The 22,422-nt window shown below is 41.3% G+C and overlaps 1 protein-coding gene across 8 annotated transcripts in view; it reads right to left on the bottom strand.

Annotated features, from left to right (window-relative positions):
* The window catches only part of LOC139471057 (arginine-glutamic acid dipeptide repeats protein-like), a 163,343-nt gene that overhangs the window by 58,498 nt on the left and 82,423 nt on the right, over window positions 1–22,422 (bottom strand). For all 8 annotated transcript variants that reach the window (XM_071253354.1, XM_071253358.1, XM_071253356.1 and 5 more), the window contains 5 exons: window positions 21,275–21,428; window positions 18,705–18,838; window positions 14,755–14,854; window positions 8,279–8,377; window positions 1,467–1,547 (listed from right to left, as the gene is read on the bottom strand). In XM_071253354.1, the coding sequence (XP_071109455.1) occupies window positions 1,467–1,547; window positions 8,279–8,377; window positions 14,755–14,854; window positions 18,705–18,838; window positions 21,275–21,428 (568 nt within the window). The remainder of the gene's footprint in view (window positions 1–1,466; window positions 1,548–8,278; window positions 8,378–14,754; window positions 14,855–18,704; window positions 18,839–21,274; window positions 21,429–22,422) is intronic.

The following is a 22,422-nucleotide window of genomic DNA, read 5'->3' as shown; positions in this document are numbered from 1 at the left end:
CCCAGAGTTCCATGGTGACCTAGATACATGTACATACCCACAGTTCCGTGGTGACCTAGATACATGTACATACCCACAGTTACGTGCTGACCTAGATATGTGAATATACCAACATTTCGATGCTGACCTAGGTATGTGTATAGACCCACAGTTCGATGCTGACCTAGATATGTGAATATACCAACAGTTCGATGTTCCAGATCAGAATATGGGCTACTGGTTTTCAATATGGCAATAGCAGGGACACAAACACAAATTTCAGAAACATACCAACAGACCAAGAAGTGTATGTCTGTAGTTACCTACCCTTAACATTCAAACATACATATATCATGCAACAGTATCTACAACAGCTGCCACGAAGTTCTACCCCCTCATGATCATTGGCGGCCATTGTGACCACCATATATCCATGGTATAAACACTTATCACCTACGAGGGCAAACATATCGGGTTCATAAAAACCATCACAAGACAAGTGTAGTGTTTCCGTCATCCAGGCGGCATTGTTGACATCATTTTAATCTTCTTGTGACGGTTTTAATGACATCACACTAGAAACGATGTCATAGCTGAAGATTGATGATATCATTTGACAAATTATGGTTCCGCTGCTGTTGAGACTTGCTGTCCTTATAGGTAAACACTAAAATTCGTCTCTGTATGTAGACATCTTCTTCGGTTATAAATAGAAAATTACATTCGTGTTCATGTCATACCATGTTCACGTCACTCATGCCTAAATTCCAGAATTTTGACACTCGTGTCGCAAACACACTATGACGTGAACATGAATATAATATCCTCTATATACTAGTCAACCTTTGATAGGGATACATCTAATATTTCAGGATGCCAAACTGATAATATATAATAGATGAGCAAATAACATGAAATATCTCAGTATCCCTATCTAAAGTTGAGCAGTATATTTCAGGGCCCCGTTCCACAGAGCGATCTTAAGGCTAAGTTTATTGTAACTCACTAACTACGCGATCTTAAATTTTTGTTACGATCAGCCGCCCGTTCTACAAAGCAATCCTAACTAAGAGAGTTGTAAGTTAAGATCAAAATGCTAAGTTGCTCCGGACCAACTTAGGATTGCTAAAATCGATCTTAAATATTTTACCATATAAACAAAGATGGTGACTTTCATCATGGTGAAAGAAATGCGTTGTCTGCTAAACATGACCAAGGGAGGCCACTCTAAGGGAAACTTTCGTATCTTCATGGCTGAAGATTCCGATCTTTGTTAAGATCGGCTACTTAAGAACTTGTAAAGTTACAATCGCCCTAAGATTGCTTTGTGGAACGGTTGTAAACTTTAGCTAAGATAATTTTAATCGCTTTGTGGAACAGGGCCCAGGTTTGTAAGAACACAGAGCTGGTCTCCTGAGTGAATGAGTGTTGGTGATGCATGTGTGTAACCACTGCACACACATATAATGTAACCGTATATTTCTTACCGTATCTCGATGAGGCAATAATTCTTTCCTGATCTTAAAGAAGTTCTTCCCATACTGCCTCAGGCCTTTGATGAAACGTTTCTGAAAAAAAAACAGAGAAGCATATTAATGACAGTAGTTCAGTGGTTGGTCATTGAGCATATATGGGGGAATCTTCTCATAGATCACCTCCATGTCTAGCAAACAGCACTCTGCTGGAGAGTGGAAAGTCTGTGGTTTGATCCCCCGTCATACCAATAAAACTAAGAGATGGTACTTGATGTTACCCTGATGTCAGAGTCCAATACTGTGACTGAGGGGTATTCATGTCAAACTGCAGCATGGCATCTCAGTGGGCTAGCACCATAAAATCGGCATCAGTCCAGACGAGTAGTAGCAGACAGACACACAGACAGACAGACACAGACACACATTCACGTCGCAATATAAATGCAACAATCTTGAACGCTATAATAAGCCCCATGTCTCATGATCTCACATGGGATATCGTAAAGACAATGAATTGGTATCACTCTGGCAAAGACTGTCGATGACATGGTCCACTGTCGACACTCCGCCATCTTGAACTATGGAGAACATTTATATTTGCTTGTTCCCAAGAACTTTCACAATGGCTTCACTGTTCACCAGTCAGCGTGCAAGTGGCAGACTCTTTGTGTGTTCCAGTCACTTCATGTGGAAAAAAGAAAATGGAGGTAGCAGCCCCTCCAAAATGTCAAACGGTAAACATTTCAAACATTTAGGAGGATTGAACCTGAATATTTTCTTGCTATGACTTCTTACCACCATCACAAAGCCTCTTGATACTGGTAACTCTTTAATGGAAAAATCTGACATTGTGTTTGTGATCATTGTGTTTAATCTGTCACTTCAACTTCTTAGGCTCTTCATGGCAAGGACTTCCAACCACGACCGCAGTCGCCCATAAAGCTAGCTTCCTCAGATCCCCAACACATCTGACACATTCATACTTCTTTGCAGAAGCAGGAATTACATAACAATCTTTGTCGTTATACATCAATCACCGGCCTCCAAATGACTGCCAGACTAACAAGTGTTGGTGCGTGTGGTCTCATGTGGTCTCGCCGTCAGGCACAGATCACAGACGCAGAAGTCATCAATTGTGGATGTAATGACATCAATCTGATTCACAGCCGCGGCTAAATCTGGATCATCCACATCATGTGTGTCACATGTGACCACGGTGACGGCATCTGCAGCAGCCTTCGCAACGTCTATGAATCAGCTCCACTGTAAACTCCACAGAAGAGGGTTCAGTTTCGACCTCACCTTCCCCGGGAACAACACTTGTCTCCCTCACCGTTCTCCTCCACCGTTCCCCTCCTCTGTTTTTTGTTTTTTGTTTTGTTGGTTGCTTAACACCTCACTCAGCATTATTCCAGCCATAAGACCTCGGTCTGTAAATAATCGAGTCTGGCCCAGAAAATCCATTGATTGACATCATGAGCATCGACATACGCAATTGGGATATGATGACATGCATCAACCAAGTCAGCGAGCCTGACCACCCAATCCCGCTAGTCGCCTCCTACGACAAGCATAGTCTCCTCTTACAGCAAGCATGGGTTGCTGAAGACTTATTCTGACCTGGATCTTCACGGGTCTCACATCATGTACAAAGAGAATGCAATGAATGATGTATGAGGATATAACAAAATATTGTTTAGACAACAATATTAGTGACCAACTTCACTGGGTAATAAACCAATAGCAGCTCTTTTCTGTTTGCCAGTTACCTTACTTTCAATAACAGAAAAGTCAAACAAATATGCTCTGTCTGCATTTATCACAAAATAAATGAATTGCAAACAATTCCAAGGCAGTTGATTGGCTAACCAAAATACTGTTCTGTAATTATGTTTCCATAAACCAAAAAGAATTAGGCCACGCCCACTACCAGACTACTTTCTTATTGGCTGATAAAAGAGTGGGCGGAACTTATGTTGCGTTATTGCACCCACCCTCTATTATCAAATCGTCGGTCCCTAAACATGTGGACTAGTATCATTTTTATTATTTTCAAATGCTGACAGCGTGAATGTTGAATTGATAATTTAGTTTATCCACTGACTCATAATTCTGATAAACTATTTGTGATTTCCAATCTCTCGTGAACAAACAGTCTATATCTTACTTCTAGGGCTGGCTATTGATATAGATCAAAGAGACCGATAATCATTAAGTAAATATTGATAAATTTTCGATTAATATCAGGAAATTATTTGAAAGCAAATATGCAAAAAAAATCAACACTCTTCATCCCACTGGTGAGAGGTGACACATTTATGCATGCATCACTCTGTGGACGTTTAAGATATAACAAAGACATCTGCTTTCCGTCTTTGGCCATTGACGTGACCACATGATTATAACAAGTCTTTTTCGGTAAATTTAAACTTTATTTCATCACAATTGTTTATGTGAGATGTAATCAATGACACTATTTTAATATTGATTATCGTTAATATTTCTTCCAATCAACGATAATTCTTATTATTGATATTTTTTAAATTTTGCCAGCCCTATTTAACATGTCTTCGGGAAACTGTATCCAGTATTTTCCCCGTCATTCACTGCAGCAGAAGCAAATATCGTTGTCCATTTAGCAGAAAATATGTACATTTTACAAACATTATCTTCGAGGTGTCATATCATGATGAAATGTTGTCAAACAACACGATGATGTAACAGAGAGCTAACATAGATGAAGTTGTTCCACTTCTGTCTAGAAGTTGTCACACACAGTTGATAGCCAATCAAACAGCAGCATACACAGATTCTGACCAATCAAACACAAGGTTTGATGACACAGTTCAAAGCCAAACATCATACGGATGCTGTTGTGTTGGCTTGTGACAAAATATTCGCCCACTTAGACACAGAGTGGAAACAAGTTGCTTTGCCTGACAAGGATGTCGGATCACACAACTACCCAGCTCTGTTTGATGTCACCGTGTACACACGTCGTGGTGAATATACCTCTGTGAAAAAACGCGAGGTGACATTCACTTCTCAGTCGCAGTGCGGGGCAGCAGGGTGAGAAAGTGTGGAAGATCTGCCCCGCCGTGTGAACTTGAACATGGCCCTGCCCTTTCAGACATTTCATTGAGCAATACCGGCAGCAGTGGTACAAGCCTTCAGTTGTCACCACACTAACTGATATGCTGATGCATCAACAGTCAAACTCCATGAATCAACAGACAAAATTTAAAAAATCATTAAGTACCGGCTGCGTTTATTAACTCTGATGTTAACAAAAACAATATATTATATCACACGTATGTGTACCAGTATGACCAGGCAGAAAAGGGTCTAGATTGCTGGGCACTGAAAGTTAAAAATCTGTTATTTTCCTTTGGATATGGTGAAATTTGGATTAGACCATCAGTTTCTTGTATTCATTCATTTATATCTGCTTTTAGGACAAGATGTATTGATATTGATAACCAGTGTCTCTTTGAATCTTTTGACAAATTATCTTCATTATATTTGTATAAAACAATTAAGCTATCAAATATGAAAATTATTTAAGTGTTGTGAATATTGCTGCATTTAGGATTACTCTCTCACAGTTTCGCACGTCGAGCAGTGATCTTATGGTATCACAGGGAAGAAAGTTAGGTATTCCAAATTGTGAAATTTGTATCATTCCAAATGTAGAAACAGAATACCATGTTTGTTTAGTTTGTCCGTTTTATGACAATCTTAGAAGAAACTTTCTGCCAAGTTATTATTATACATCTCCATCAGAGCATAAATGTAAAGTTTTATTTACCACCAGTAATGCTTTCACAATCAATAATCTTGCCAAGTTTACATTCTTTGCTCTTAAAATGAGGAGCAAGCAGTTGTCCATTATATAAACTACGAATTCTACCACCATATGTATATGGTCTCAGATACACTTGTACTGATTAGTATTGATATTACTACTTGCACTTGTGGCGCAACATGTTTGAATGCTTGAATACATATTGTAAAATGGGCCTGTGGTCTGATTTACTTAAATAAACCACTACTACTATTAACAGACAAAATTCATTGGGTTAGACTGTTGGTATAATAGACAAAATGACCCGTAAAGATCTGGGGTAGAATAGGTCATCAGCAATCCATGCCTGCTGTAAAACAAAAGCTGACTATGCTTGTCATAAGAGGCGACTAACAGGAACGGGTGGTCAGGCTTGCTGACTTGGTTGATGCATGTCATCGGTCCCAATAGAATGGATCGACCGCGGTCGTATAGATGGAATATTGCTTCATGCGGTGTTAAACAACAAACAAACAAACAAATAATGGACAAGAAAAAAATAATGCTGAAATAAACCAGTAGACAAGTAGTATCTGGTCCAAGGATATGTCCACTATATGCCAGTTATGTACCATACTTTCTTGAGTCAGTGAGTGAGTGAGTATGGTTTTACGCTGCTTTTAGGAATATTCCAGCAATATCACGGTGGGGGACACCAGAAATGGGCTTCACTCATTGTACCCATGTCGGTACTTTCTTGAGTATAGTGCGCACCTGAGTATTGTGTGCACTTTTTTTCCAAAAAACACAGCTGTGTAGAAGGGGGTGCGCATTATACACGCGATGATGAGTTTTGATGTTGTTTTTCCCCCTATGGAAAGACATTATTGTGAGCATGTAACAGCGGAAATACCATGTAAACAAATCCATACTAAACTACGCAAATTAATCATGTAATTACACAGTATGGCCATAAAAAGTGCTCTTTGTATATCTCAACTTATGTTTGTAACTTATTTCATAAATTGTATAAACAATTCCTTTTAATATTGTTTTAATTAATTTCGGCGAAATCGTGTGTGAAGATTGCACAACTCACCGTTATTAACAGCAACCACGGTCAGACTGCTGCTATTGACGCCTTGAAACAAACTTTAGTTGACAGAGAATGGATACATATATCATAAATGCTGTACTGTGACTCGTTAAAAGTCATATTTGTTTTTGTTGGACGATTCTGTGTCAACACATAATTCTCACGATCGCGCGATCACGTGCACAGAAGCCTTGACGGTGACTGGTCAGACTGGTTCCATGTAAAAAATAATACCCGGCAATAGCGATCAGCTGCTTCACTTAGGGTTATTATTATTTCAATTAGGTTTAGTAAAAGCTGCATCTAAATTAACAAGATATTGGAATATATTATTCCTGATAAAAAAATAGGTTCAGATAAAATTTTTGCTGATCCTTGCATTAAAATCCTGTAAAGTTATATCATTGGGTGTGTCTTGACCGAATCACCGGTAGATTCCAAGAAAACGTGTGTACAGCTGATTGCTGTTTCCCGCTTAGTTTATGATAAAATACACAAGGTAATCTTAATCCCTGGATGTAAAAGAATGGCTTGCAGCACAAAAAAATACAATTTAAACGGTAAATCAACATGTCTGGTGAATATTTGGTCTCTAATTTAAAATTTGAACTGACCGAGTTTCTCATCACCCGTGCGCACCCCCTTCTACACAGCTGTGTTTTTTGGAAAAAAAGTGCACACAATACTCAAGAAAATACAGTAGACAGTTGTGTTTCATAGAGACCAGTAGTATCTGGTCAAGATCCAAGGACATGTCCACCACATGCCAGTCCTGTAGACAGTTGTGTTTCATAGAGACCAGTAGTATCTGGTCAAGATCCAAGGATATGTCCACCACATGCCAGTCCTGTAGACTGTTGTGTTTCATAGAGACCAGTAGTATCTGGTCAAGAACCAAGGATATGTCCACCACATGCCAGTCCTGTAGACAGTTGTGTTTCATAGAGACCAGTAGTATCTGGTCAAGATCCAAGGATATGTCCACCACATGCCAGTCCTGTAGACAGTTGTGTTTCATAGAGACCAGTAGTATCTGGTCAAGAACCAAGGATATGTCCACCACATGCCAGTCCTGTAGACAGTTGTGTTTCATAGAGACCAGTAGTATCTGGTCAAGAACCAAGGATATGTCCACCACATGCCAGTCCTGTAGACAGTTGTGTTTCATAGAGACCAGTAGTATCTGGTCAAGAACCAAGGACATGTCCACCACATGCCAGTCCTGTAGACAGTTGTGTTTCATAGAGACCAGTAGTATCTGGTCAAGAACCAAGGACATGTCCACCACATGCCAGTCCTGTAGACAGTTGTGTTTCATAGAGACCAGTAGTATCTGGTCAAGATCCAAGGATATGTCCACCACATGCCAGTCCTGTAGACAGCTGTTCTTGACGTAAACAGGCAATTAGAACTGGACCACACAGATCAGTGTTGGAAGTGTGAAGGTACGAGGAGTGAGTGAGTGAGTGAGTGAGTGAGTGAGTGAGTGAGTGAGTTGGGTTTAACCCTGCTTTTAAAATTATTCCAGTTGTATCACGGCGTGTCAGCTTAATGTGGGAGGAAAGCCCGAAGTGATGCAGGTCTCAGATGTTTACCACTTCGGTGAAACCCACAAGCACAGGTATGGTGCTGACAAACCTAGAAACATAATCGGGGCAAACTGGGATTCGAACAATCATAGGTTTCTGGCGAGCCCAAGGGACGCAACTCTGCACAACGAATTGCCCCTGAAGGTATGAGAACATCAGCTAGGTCACAGATTCAGTCTGCTCTGGTGGTACCCACTTCTCTCAGTCGGCAGCCATTGTGACCATCCAATCATCATGAGGCTTGTAGGGAATCAAACCCAGGGCTTCACCTTGGTGAATCAACACTTTAACCACAGTGCTATTCTCATCTGGAATCTATATGGGACATTGATCAATATTTCCACAATTGCCTTACCGAGTCTTCCTCTGTCCACTTCTTCTCGATGCTGCGCAGCGCTGGACTTCGGACAAGGGCTTGCAATGACTTGCCGGTGTCATACTTGTAGTCATGCAGCTGAAACATAACTTCTGTCGTCAGAAATATCGAACCATGAGACACTCACATGAACCAAAGCACTGCATGATTTATGACTGTATTGAATATCAATGTGTGCAACATTTATGGTAGACTGAAATTGGTGATAATTTGACTCCATCAGCAATTAATATTTTTGCCAGGCAATTTCTGACTTATTGTTGAACAGTTTTCCCTGTTAGTCTCAATTTTGCCTAAATGGTGCTCAAAAGGATAATTACCAAAGATCCACAGTCAACGACAAAACATTCATGAATGTCACAAGCTGATTTATTTGAAAACAACATACACCTGTCAGTGAATATTCCACTCCAACACATACACCTGTCAGTGAATATTCTACATTAACACAAACACCTGTCAGTGAATATTCTACATTAACACAAACACCTGTCAGTGAATATTCCACTCCAACACAAACACCTGTGATATTCCATTTTAACACAAACACCTTTCAGTGAATATTCTACTCAACACATACACCTGTGATATTCCATTTTAACACATACACCTGTCAGTGCATATTCTACATTAACACAAACACCTGTCAGTGAATATTCTACATTAACACAAACACCTGTCAGTGAATATTCCACTCCAACACAAACACCTGTGATATTCCATTTTAACACAAACACCTGTCAGTGAATATTCTACTCAACACATACACCTGTGATATTCCATTTTAACACATACGCCTGCCAGTGAATATTCTACATTAACACAAACACCTGTCAGTGAATATTCTACATTAACACAAACACCTGTCAGTGAATATTCTACATTAACACATACACCTGTCTTTGAATATTCCACTCAACACAAACACCTGTCAGTGAATATTTTAATTAACACAAACACCTGTCAGTGCATACTCTACATTAACACAAACACCTGTCAGTGAATATTCCACTCCAACACATACACCTGTCAGTGAATATTCTACATTAACACATACACCTGTCTTTGAATATTCCACTCAACACAAACACCTGTCAGTGAATATTTTACATTAACACAAACACCTGTCAGTGCATATTCTACATTAACACAAACACCTGTCAGTGAATATTCTACATTAACACATACTCCTGTCAGTGCATATTCTACATTAACACAAACACCTGTCAGTGCATTTTCCCTTCTAACACAATCACCTGTCAGTGAATATTCCATTTTAACACATACACCTGTCAGTGAGTATTCTACATTAACACATACACCTGTCAGTGCATATTCTACATTAACACATACACCTGTCAGTGAGTATTCTACATTAACACATACACCTGTCAGTGAATATTCTACATTAGTGATTGAGTGAGTTGGGTTTAACGTTATATCGCGGTGTGTCAGCTTAGTGTGGGAGGAAAGCCCGAAGTGATGCAGGACTCAGACGTTTAACCACTTCAGTGAAACCCACGAGCACGGGTGTGGTGCTGACAAACCTAGAAACATAATCGAGGCGAACCGGGATTCGAACCCACAATCATAGGTTTCTGGCGTGCCCAAGGGACGCAACTGTGCACAGCGAATCGCAGGGCCTAAGACGACTGGGCCACCCGTGCCCCCGAATATTCTACATTAACATAAGACACTGAACCATCCACGCTGTCCAGGTACAATGACATGCAATCTACCAAGTCACCAAGTCTGACCATCCAATCCATCTGTGACTGACAACAAGTATAGGTAGATTGGGTCCATTTTAGACCCATAATTCCCATATTGAGGCCGGCATGGGCTGCAAGGGGCCAATTCTAACACAGAATCGCCACAGAGACCAGAATAATCCCCACAGAGAGACCAGCACAGGCTGCAGGGGACCAATTCTAACCCAGCATCCCCACAGGGAGACCGGCCAGCACAGGCTGCAGAGGACCAATTCTAACCCAGCATCCCCACAGGGAGACCAGCACATGCTGCAGGGGACCAATTCTAACCCAGCATCCCCACAGGGAGACCAGCACAGGCTGCAGGGGACCAATTCTAACCCAGAATCCCCACAGGGAGACCAGCACAGGCTGCAGGGGACCAATTCTAACCTAGAATCCCCACAGGGAGACCAGCACAGGTTGCTTGGGACCAATTCTTACCCAGAATCCCCACAGGGAGGCCCTGTTATGATGCTAATATACATACTATATTGAGTCCAAGTTAAAGAGTTTGGTTAATATATATCAATATAAGTAACACAATTTATTACGATATTAATTCCCTTTTCCAGCAGCATGGAAACTGTACAAGCTCCTGAGTGAGTGAGTGAGTATGGTTTTACGCCGCTTTTAGCAATATTCCAGCATTATCACGGAGGGGGACACCAGAAATGGGCTTCTCACATTGTACCCATGTCAGGAATCAAACCCAGGTGTTTGGCGTGACGAGCGAACGCCTTAATCATTAGGCTACCCGACCACCCCTTACCAGCTCCTGAAGCTGTGTGCTTAGAACAGCTTGAGGCTGCTTAGCACTGAGAAGAGAGGCCCAGTTTCATATATCCCGAACAGTTCTTATCACCTTTCAAAACAACAACTAAATGAGAAGCTGTTTCAGGGTGATCTGATTTGCCTAAAATGTATCAAATCTCGACTCTCCTCCCCAAACAGACACATCAATGTTCTTGAGTGAGATGGTCTTCCACAAGGAAGGATAACTAAAGGAAGTCCAGGCTCACATCAGATAATATCTGACATCAGTTAACCAGGCGACTGAACAATGAAGATTGTTTGCTATCTGTTATTCCAGTCTACAACATACACCCCACAGAACACACGCCAGTGAGCTTGCGTCCACAGAATCAGAACCAATCTCCCACAATGAGTCATGGAATTCCTCTGCCAGTCAAGTCAAGACCACAATAATGGTTTCCCCTTTTACAACAAGAAATATTATGCCTGAATATTTACACAAAATATCAGTTTTTTCCATCACCACTCCGCAAGACGAAGGAGCCTAGCATGACTTCATTGGCATCACAAGAAGAAACCGGATACCCAGGAAAACCTCCGATAGTGCTGGGGTAATATTGCCAAATGATTCCTATCAAAACATGGCTGAGAGAAGGTAAAGCCTCCACGAGTGGAGAGCCGCCTGGGACTGGCACCGACTGTCAGGGTGCCTCCACTGCTGCCTGTGAGCATCCCACTGACCCCAGCACGGCACTACGGACCACCCAAGCTGACAATTACCACAACATGTTGGTCTCTTGGAAGAAGATGTACATAGGGGAGATAACTCTGCATGGACTATCATATAAGGGCCTCGGGCTTGTCTCTTCACACTGTGTTTACACTTAGCTCAGTGAATGCCAGGAAGCATCAAGCAGTATATCAAACACGCAACATTTGTGGAAGTGAATGCGCTTGGAATTACATTACCTAGTTATTTGACAGGCTTGGCAGTGATTAGTTCTTGGCACAACTGCAAAACTGGTGTCAGTTATACAATGTACGTTAACAACTGTATACACGGACAATGGTGTGCATCGACTGTATTAACTGACAATGGTGTATGTTAACAATTGCATAAACTGACAAAGATGTATGTTAACAACTTTATAAACTGACAAAGGTGTAAGTTAACAATTGTATCCACTGACAATGGTGTATAATAACAATCATATACCATGAAAAATGGTGTATGTTAACAATTGTATCCACTGACGATGGTGTATGTTAACAACTGTATACACTGATAATGGTGTATGTTAACAATTGTATACACTGACAATGGTGTGCATTAACAACAGTACACACTGAAAGTGCTGTGCATTAACAACTACATACACTGACAGTGGTGTACATTAACAACTACATACACTGACAATGGTGTGCATTAACTACACACACTGAAAGTGCTGTATGTTAACAATTGTAAACACTGACAATGGTGTATGGTAACAATTGTATACACTGACAATGGTGTATGTTAACAATTGTACACATTGACAATGGTGTATGTTAACAATTGTATACACTGACAATGGTGTATGTTAACAATTGTATACACTGACAATGGTGTGCATTAACAACTACACACACTGACAATGGTGTACATTAAGAACTACTTACACTGACAATGGTGTGCATTAACAACTACATACACTGACAATGGTGTGCATTAACAAATGTATACACTGACAATGGTGTATGTTAACAATTGTATACATTGACAATGGTGTATGTTAACAATTGTATACATTGACAATGGTGTGCATTGGTGTGCATTAACAACTACACACACTGAAAGTGCTGTATGTTAACAACTACATACACTGACAATGGTGTGCATTAACAACTACACACACTGAAGGTGCTGTATGTTAACAACTACATACACTGACAATGGTGTATGGTAACAATTGTATACACTGACAATGGTGTATGGTAACAAGTGTACACATTGACAATGGTGTATGTTAACAATTGTATACACTGACAATGGTGTATGTTAACAATTGTATACACTGACAATGGTGTGCATTAACAACTACATACACTGACAATGGTGTACATTAACTACACACACTGAAAGTGCTGTACATTAACAACTACATACACTGACAATGGTATTCATTAACAACTACATACACTGACAATGGTGTGCATTAACTACACACACTGAAAGTGCTGTATGTTAACAACTACATACACTGACAATGGTGTGCATTAACTACACACACTGAAAGTGCTGTATGTTAACAACTACATACACTGATAATGGTGTGCATTAACAACAACACACACTGAAAGTGCTGTGTGTTAACAATGACCATACACTGACATTGTTAACAACCGCATAAACTGACAATGGTGTGGATGATTAACCATATACACTGACAATGGTGTATGTTAACAATTGTATACACTGACAATGGTGTATTTTAACAATTGTATACAGTGACAATGGTGTGCATTAACAACTACACACACTGAAAGTGCTGTGTGTTAACAACTGTATACACTGACAATGGTGTGCATTAACAACTACATACACTGACAATGGTGTACATTAAGAACTACTTACACTGACAATCGTGTGCATTAACAACTACATACACTGACAATGGTGTGCATTAAGAAATGTATACACTGACAATGGTGTATGTTAACAAATGTACACATTGACAATGGTGTATGTTAACAATTGTATACATTGACAATGGTGTTTGGTAACAATTGTACACACTGACAATGGTGTATGTTAACAATTGTATACATTGACAATGGTGTTTGTTAACAATTGTATACACTGACAATGGTCTATGTTAACCATTGCATACACTGACAATGGTGTGCATCAACAACAACACACACTGAAAGTGCTGTGTGTTAACAATGACCATACACTGACAATGGTGTGGATAATTAACCACATACACTGACAATGGTGTGCATTAACAACTACACATACTGACAATGGTGTGCATTTACAACTACATACACTGAAAATGGTGTGCATTAACAACTACATACACTGACAATGGTGTGCATTAACAACTACATACACTGACAATGGTGTGCATTAACAACTACATACACTGACAATGGTGTACATTAACAACTACTTACACTGACAATGGTGTGCATTAACAACTACATACACTGACAATGGTGTACATTAACAACTGCATACACTGACAATGGTGTGCATTAACTACACACACTGACAATGGAGGGCAGTAAAAACTATATTCCAATGTGTCTTAGTGACTGAGTTGGGTTTAACGCCACTTTTAACAGTATTCCAGTTATATCGCGGCGTGTCAGCTTAATGTGGATGGAAAGCCCGAAGAGATGCAGGTGTTTACCACTTTGGTGAAACCCACAAGCACGGGTATGGTGCTGACAAACCTAGAAACATAATTGGGGAGAACTGGGATTCGAACCAACAATCATAGGTTTCTGGCATGCCCAAGGGACGCAACTCTGCACAGCGAATTGCTGCGCCTTAGACGACTGGGCCACCCGTGCCCCCCAATGTGTATTAACAAATGTGTACAGTGACAATGGTTTGTAGTAAAAATGCAACAAGATTGGACCATCAGCCTGAAAGTGGCACAATGTATTTCAGCAAAACCAGATTCATATTATATTAAACTATGAGCCTAAATACTTTTTAATAAGCATCTTGCATCAATGTATTTTTTTGTGGCTGACAATTTCTTTTTTTCAACACTATTTTTGTGGAACAATTATTTTTTTTAAAATCCCAGCACCCAAACAAACACCCACCCACCCCTCCAGAGTTAGACACAGGGTGTGTGTGATACATCATTATAATACATGGGAAACAATATGATGGGTATCTTAATACAAAATGTTGCTGTCTGACAAGGAGATTGGAGAAGCACTCACAATGTCCATGGCATTGATGGTTGTCTCGTCCATGGATGCTGCCTGGCAACCGTCCTCGGTGGAGCCTCCATCACACATCCCCGCGAAGGCTGCGATACTCCTGCAACAAAACACACATTGTCATACAGAGGCAGACATATGCATCGTGACATGTCTGGTAAAACATGACCTCAGGAGTTGGCCAGATTTGGGAATGGATACATGACCTCATTGATGTGTTGGCTAGATGTGGGAGTGATTACATGACCTCATTGATGTGTTGGCTAGATGTGGGAGTGATTACATGACCTCCTTGATGTGTTGGCTAGATGTGGGAGTGGATACATGACCTCATTGATGTGTTTGCTAGATGTGGGAATGGATACATGACCTCATTGATGTGTTGGCTAGATGTGGGAGTGAGGACATGGCCTCATTGATGTGTTGGCTAGATGTGGGAGTGATTACATGACCTCATTGATGTGTTGGCTAGATGTGGAAGTATTAAATGACCTCATTGACATGTGCTGACAAGCTGTGGGAGTGAATACATGACCTTGTCGACATGTGTGGCTAGATGTGGGAGTGAATTCACGACCTCAATGACTAGATAAGTTTGATGAACCATGAAGCACCCTGGATCTAATGGAACATTGAACTAACATTGTTGTAAACATTTACAAAAAAAACTATAACAGCCAAGATGAAGCTGGGAATGTATCTAGTATCACCAGGTAACAACGACAGCTCCCCTCCTTAGCAGGAGCAGCCAGGGAATAAGATCACATAACCCCATCACCAAACACACTGTTACACACACTCAACTATACAAAATGGATAAAACAAAGAAAAAGCCACATGGCAATATCCTCCACAGAATCCTTGCTTTGCCAACCACGTCAGCTGCAATCAATTAAGCGAACAGCGGAAACATTGCCTACCACAACCAATTACCTGCCTGGCACTATCTAACACAATGAAAGGACAGTAAATAATTGACCCACCCTAAGAAAGGATATGCTTAAAGCAACCATCATGATACACTCTCCTTACAATTCATGACGTTAATTATGAAAGAACAAAATAGCTGTCGAGAGTGACAGTTGTATCAGATTTCTACAGCGCCAAGCCCGGTGTCAGCTTCAGAAATTACCTGAGAACAAGATGGCAGCCTCTGTTATCACACACCTGGGACCAACATCTGTGTACTACCTTGCTTGGTACTGTATACAGCTCATAAATATTCACAGAGCTATTGCGTTAATAATCATTATAATATTTCTATTCATATTCATATCAGTACAATTATTGCGATATTTCACATATATATATTCATGTGTTATATGCCTTGATATATTAATATAATACATATATACTTACATTTGATACAGATATTATAATCAATATTTGATGTCACTGTAATCAGAAAGAGCCAAGCTTATATGCACTACTTTGGCCCAGGGGTATTTATTTTACCCCATGAGGGTACGAAATTTGCTGCGCTTATTGAGGTGGGGTTTTTTAACACCCCCCTGGAGTAAATTTTAAAAACATGTTCACATAACGTAACTTATCTCTCAGGGAATATGTGTGCATGTAAACAATGCTTAAGTTATTTCCTGCCAAAATTCAATCTTTCACTCAATGAATCACTTTTCTTTTGTTTGTTAGTGTGTTTGACGCTGTACTCTGCAATATTCAAGCTATATGATGTTGATCTAAAAATAATCAAGTTTGAACCAGACAATGCAGTGATTGACAACACGAGCACCGACCTTCAAAATTGGGATACGATGACACGCATCCAATTTAAGCATGCCCGACCACGCGATCCTGTTTCTCGCCACTTTCAACAAGTAAAGTTGCCTTTTACAGCAAGCATGGGTTGCTGAAGACCTATTCTACCCCAGATCTTCACTGGTTGATCATATTCAGTGTCAATCTAGCTATGGGGTTATGACCATCTTAGTAATTCACACTATTTCATGGTTGATTAGGAACTAGTTTTCTACACATTTGAAACTAATAAAATTAATAGCAAGTGATTATATGGCATTTGATTGGTTAACCAAGCACAATTTTTGTGTCTTTATTTACCAAAAACCAAAGAAACACAAGGCCACGTCCACAAACCGACAACTGTTTGACTGGTTAATAATAGAATGTGCGAGCTTTTGTGGCATTTTTGTACTGAACATTGTTGATGATTTCATACTGTTGTCAATATGAGGTTTGGTTTGATTTGTTTGTTGTTTAACGCCGCACTCAGCAATAGTACAGCCATATGATGGCGGTCTGTAAATAATTGAGTCTGGACCACACAACCCAGGGATTAATATATCATGAGCATCGATCCAAGCAATTGGGATTGATGACATGTATCAACCAAGTCAGCGAGCCTGACCACCCAATCCTGTTAGTCACCTCTTACGACAAGACAAGTCACCTTTTACAGCAAGCATGGGTTGCTGAAAACCTATTCTACCCAAGATCTTCAGGGGCCATCAATATAAGCAGTCTGTGAAGTTATTATTGTTGACATATATATTTATATGAATTGACTTCAATATTTTTTGCATAATTCTGTTATGAGTGAGTGAGTTGGGTTTAACGCCGCTTTTAACGTTATTCAAGTTATATCACGGCGTGTCAGCTTAATGTGGGAGGAAAGCCCGAAGCGATGCAGGTCTCAGACGTTTACCACTTCGGTGAAATCCACGGGCACAGGTATGGTGCTGACAAACCTAGAAACATAATCGGGGCGAACCGGGATTCGAACCCACAATCATAGGTTTCTGGCGTGCCCAAGAGATGCAACTCTGCACAGCGAATCGCGGCGCCTTAGACGACTGGGCCACTCGTGCCCCCTAATTCTGTTATGTTTATGCCTCCATAAATACAAAAGATTTTGAAGTCGAGTCCAACACTACGTCTAATAAGTTTGTTTGTTTGTTGATTAATGCTGAACTCAGCAATAATTCAGCTATATGACAGCGGTCCGTAAATAATCGAGTCTGGACCAGGACATCCAGTGATTGACATCATGAGCATCAATCCAAGCAATTTGGATACGATGACATGCATAAAACCAAGTCAGCGAGCCTGACCACCTGGTGCTGTTAGTCGTCTGTTACAACAAGCATATTCGCCTTTTACGGCAAGCATAGGATGCTGAAGACGTATTTTACCCCGGATCTTCATGGGTCCGTAATAAGTAGAGATAGGTCCTGAGATTTACAGTGAGTGAGTGAGTGAGTGAGTGAGTGGACGAGGCAAACCAACGTGACCCGCCATCAGTCCACTTATGTGTCCCCACTGATGTGACAGCAAAGACACAGACTGACCTCCAGACATAGCTACTGTAATATGTAATCTCTGCCATGGAATAAGGTCAATGTAATAACTTCAACATGTTGCAAGCACTGCTATGTTATAACTTCAAAGTAATAACCACTGCTATGGAATAACTGCAATGAATTAACCATGGCAATGGAGAAACTTCAATGCAATAACCACTGCAATGCAATAACAGAGCTGTAGATAAACTGCGTATTTGCGTAAAATATGCATTGAACATGTTGAAAACGGAAATATGCAGACAAATCAAATCTATAGCATATCAAATATGCAACAAAAACTTTTAATAACACTAATGCAAATATTACAACTTCTCGTAAAAATGATTGCGTATCTGCCAATCACGAAATTAATTAACCAAAAGTTAGATTCAGTAAAATATGTGTATACTTCTATTCATTTGATTTTAAATGAATAACAGGGACTGTTACAAAAGAGGTTCTCAAGTCAAAATATATAAATGTAAGGAAACGTGTGTAAAAAAATAATTGAATACCCAATCAAAATCAAACCCATGGGTAAAATAACTACAAGCTTATCTAGAGCTCTGTCATAAGCACTACAACGTCATAACCCCTTCCAAGGACTGGAGATCAGGTTGCGACTTCACCCACCTTGCTGCGCGCAGGTACATGATGAGATCACCGTCCATGACGCACAAAGGCTGCCATTTGAGATCTTCATGCTTGTCACAGCTCTCCGGCATGTCGGGTGGGCGCACATCCGGCTTATACTCCGGCAGTCGAGCCTGGGGAAACAAAACACACTTCAGATAGGGGGAGACAACCAACATTAGGGGAGACAACCAACAAAGTCAGATAGGGAGAAACAACCAGCAGTCATATAGGGGGAGACAACCAACAGTCAGATAGGGGGAGACAACCAACAGTCATATAGGGGGAGACAACCAACAGTCAGATAGGGGGAGACAACCAACAAAGGGGGAACATGGATGTTATTAAAGGAGGCAACACAAGGGGTGACACACGGATGTCATTAAAGGAGGCAACACAAGGGGTGACACACGGATGTTATTAAAGGAGGCAACACAAGGGGTGACTCACAGATGTTATTAAAGGAGGCAACACAAGGGGTGACACACGGATGTCATTAAAGGAGGCAACACAAGGGGTGACACACGGATGTCATTAAAGGAGGCAACACAAGGGGTGACTCACAGATGTTATTAAAGGAGGCAACACAAGGGGTGACACACAAATGTCATTAAAGGAGGCAACACAAGAGTGACTAACAGATGTCATTAAAGGAGGCAACACAAGGGGTGACTCACGGATGTCATTAAAGTAGGCAACACAAGGGGTGACACACGGATGTCATTAAAGGAGGCAATACAAGGGGTGACACACAGATGTCATTAAAGGAGGCAACACAAGGGGTGACACACGAATGTTATTAAAGGAGGCAACACAAGGGGTGACACACGGATGTTATTAAAGGAAGTAATACAAGGGGTGACACACATATGTTATTAAAGGAGGCAACACAAGGGGCGACACGCGGATGTCATAAAAGGAGGCAATACAAGGGGTGACACACAGATGTCATTAAAGGAGGCAACACAAGGGGTGACACACGGATGTTATTAAAGGAGGCAATACAAGGGGTGACACACAGATGTTATTAAAGGAGGCAACACAAGGGGTGACACACGGATGTTATTAAAGGAGGCAATACAAGGGGTGACACACAGATGTCATTAAAGGAGGCAGCACAAGGTGTGACACACAGATGTCATTAAAGGAGGCAACACAAGGGGGGACACATGGATGTTATTAAAGGAGGCAACACAAGGGGTGACACACAGATGTCATTAAAAGAGGCAACACAAGGGGTGACACACAGATGTCATTAAAGGAGGCAATACAAGGGGTGACACACAGATGTCATTAAAGGAGGCAACACAAGGGGTGACACACGGATGTTATTAAAGGAGGCAACACAAGGGGGGCCACACAGATGTTATTAAAGGAGGCGACACAAGGGGTGACTCACAGATGTTATTAAAGGAGGCAACACAAGGGGTGACACACGGATGTCATTAAAGGAGGCAACACAAGGGGTGACACACAGATGTTATTAAAGGAGGCAACACAAGGGGTGACACACGGATGTCATTAAAGGAGGCAACACAAGGGGTGACACACGGATGTCATTAAAGGAGGCAACACAAGGGGTGACTCACAGATGTTATTAAAGGAGGCAACACAAGGGGTGACACACAAATGTCATTAAAGGAGGCAACACAAGAGTGACTAACAGATGTCATTAAAGGAGGCAACACAAGGGGTGACTCACGGATGTCATTAAAGTAGGCAACACAAGGGGTGACACACGGATGTCATTAAAGGAGGCAATACAAGGGGTGACACACAGATGTCATTAAAGGAGGCAACACAAGGGGTGACACACGAATGTTATTAAAGGAGGCAACACAAGGGGTGACCCACGGATGTTATTAAAGGAAGTAATACAAGGGGTGACACACATATGTTATTAAAGGAGGCAACACAAGGGGCGACACGCGGATGTCATAAAAGGAGGCAATACAAGGGGTGACACACAGATGTCATTAAAGGAGGCAACACAAGGGGTGACACACGGATGTTATTAAAGGAGGCAATACAAGGGGTGACACACAGATGTTATTAAAGGAGGCAACACAAGGGGTGACACACGGATGTTATTAAAGGAGGCAGCACAAGGGGTGACACACGAATGTCATTAAAGGAGGCAACACAAGGGGTGACACACGGATGTCATTAAAGGAGGCAACACAAGGGGTGACACACGGATGTCATTAAAGGAGGCAACACAAGGGGTGACACACGGATGTCATTAAAGGAGGCAGCACAAGGGGTGACACACGGATGTTATTAAAGGAGGCAGCACAAGGGGTGACACACGGATGTCATTAAAGGAGGCAACACAAGGGGTGACACAAGGATGTCATTAAAGGAGGCAATACAAGGGGTGACACACAGATGTCATTAAAGGAGGCAATACAAGGGGTGACACACGGATGTCATTAAAGGAGGCAACACAAGGGGTGACACACGGATGTCATTAAAAGAGGCAACACAAGGGGTGACACACAGATGTTATTAAAGGAGACAATAAAAATGGTGAGATATGGATGTTATTAGAGTGTACAATGTCAACTCACCTGATGGCTCGAGCCCACCCGGATCTCGCCCTGCGTTGTCGCCAGTCTCTTGGTCTCAGGATTATATCCTAGAACGTAGAAGAAGTGGTCGGGTTTGGGCTCAAGATCCTTGGCCGAGTATATGTCCTGGTAGTGAGCTACAGAGCACTTCCCGCTGAAACAGAAACTTTGCTGCTGTATGGGAGGAGGAGCAACTTGACAAAACAACTGAATTGTATCCAGTGAATCAGAGGGATTTTCTAAATTGTTTCATGTACAGTTGTGTGAAACGCAGTGGAATAATGTGTTGCTAGGTATATATAGACTGAGGCTGTTGCTGTAAAACAATTATCACAATTGTTGTTCCATGATAGACAGTGCAACCCATCCTCCCAAGGAAAGGGCGCTATCTCTCTATAAAAGTCCAGTTTTCACCCTTCAAAACTAGGCCGGAATTTCCAGGCTCGATCATAGCGCCACCAGCGGCTATTACGAGTTCTGTCCCTTCTATTGACCAGTCAAATTCCATCTTTCATATCACTTGCATTTGCTTCAAACAAAATGGCGGTGCAGTCATAACGATCTGATCGATAATCAAGACCTATATTGTAAAAAAACTGGTCATACCCAACGAAGTACATCAAATTTCTTGTGCACTTGATTAAAAACATGAAGAGATTTGCAAAATATCTGTCAACATATTGCTATCTGACATATGTTCAAAGCGGGTAACATCATTATTATTTTGTTTCTCAACTACCTTGAGAAAATAAAAGTAAAAGAGGCGCTAGGAGGGTACTCATTGACTGGCGGATGAAATTTGTCAGGTGAACTGGGATTCGAACCCACAATCACAGGCGTCAGGATTGCCCAAAGGACGCACCTCTGCACAGTGAATTTAGGCGCCTTAATAGACAACTAAGGGGTACAGGCTACAGGACAGGGGGTATCGCCTACAGGACAAGAGGTACTGGCTAAAGGACAGGGGTACTGACAGGGGGTGCTGGCTACAGGACAGGGGGTATTGACAAGAGGCACTGGCTACAGGACAGGGGGTGCTGGCTACAAGACAAGAGGCACTGGCTACAGGACAGGGGGTACTGGCTGCAGGACAGGGGGTGCTGGCTACAGGACAGGGGGGTACTGACAAGAGGCACTGGCTACAGGAC

Source organism: Haliotis cracherodii, unplaced genomic scaffold (assembly GCF_022045235.1).
Source record: "Haliotis cracherodii isolate W230 unplaced genomic scaffold, xgHalCrac1.p SCAF_21, whole genome shotgun sequence".
In the NCBI taxonomy this organism is placed as follows: Eukaryota; Metazoa; Mollusca; class Gastropoda; order Lepetellida; family Haliotidae; genus Haliotis; species Haliotis cracherodii.
This window is presented reverse-complemented; position numbering and strand designations above follow the sequence as displayed.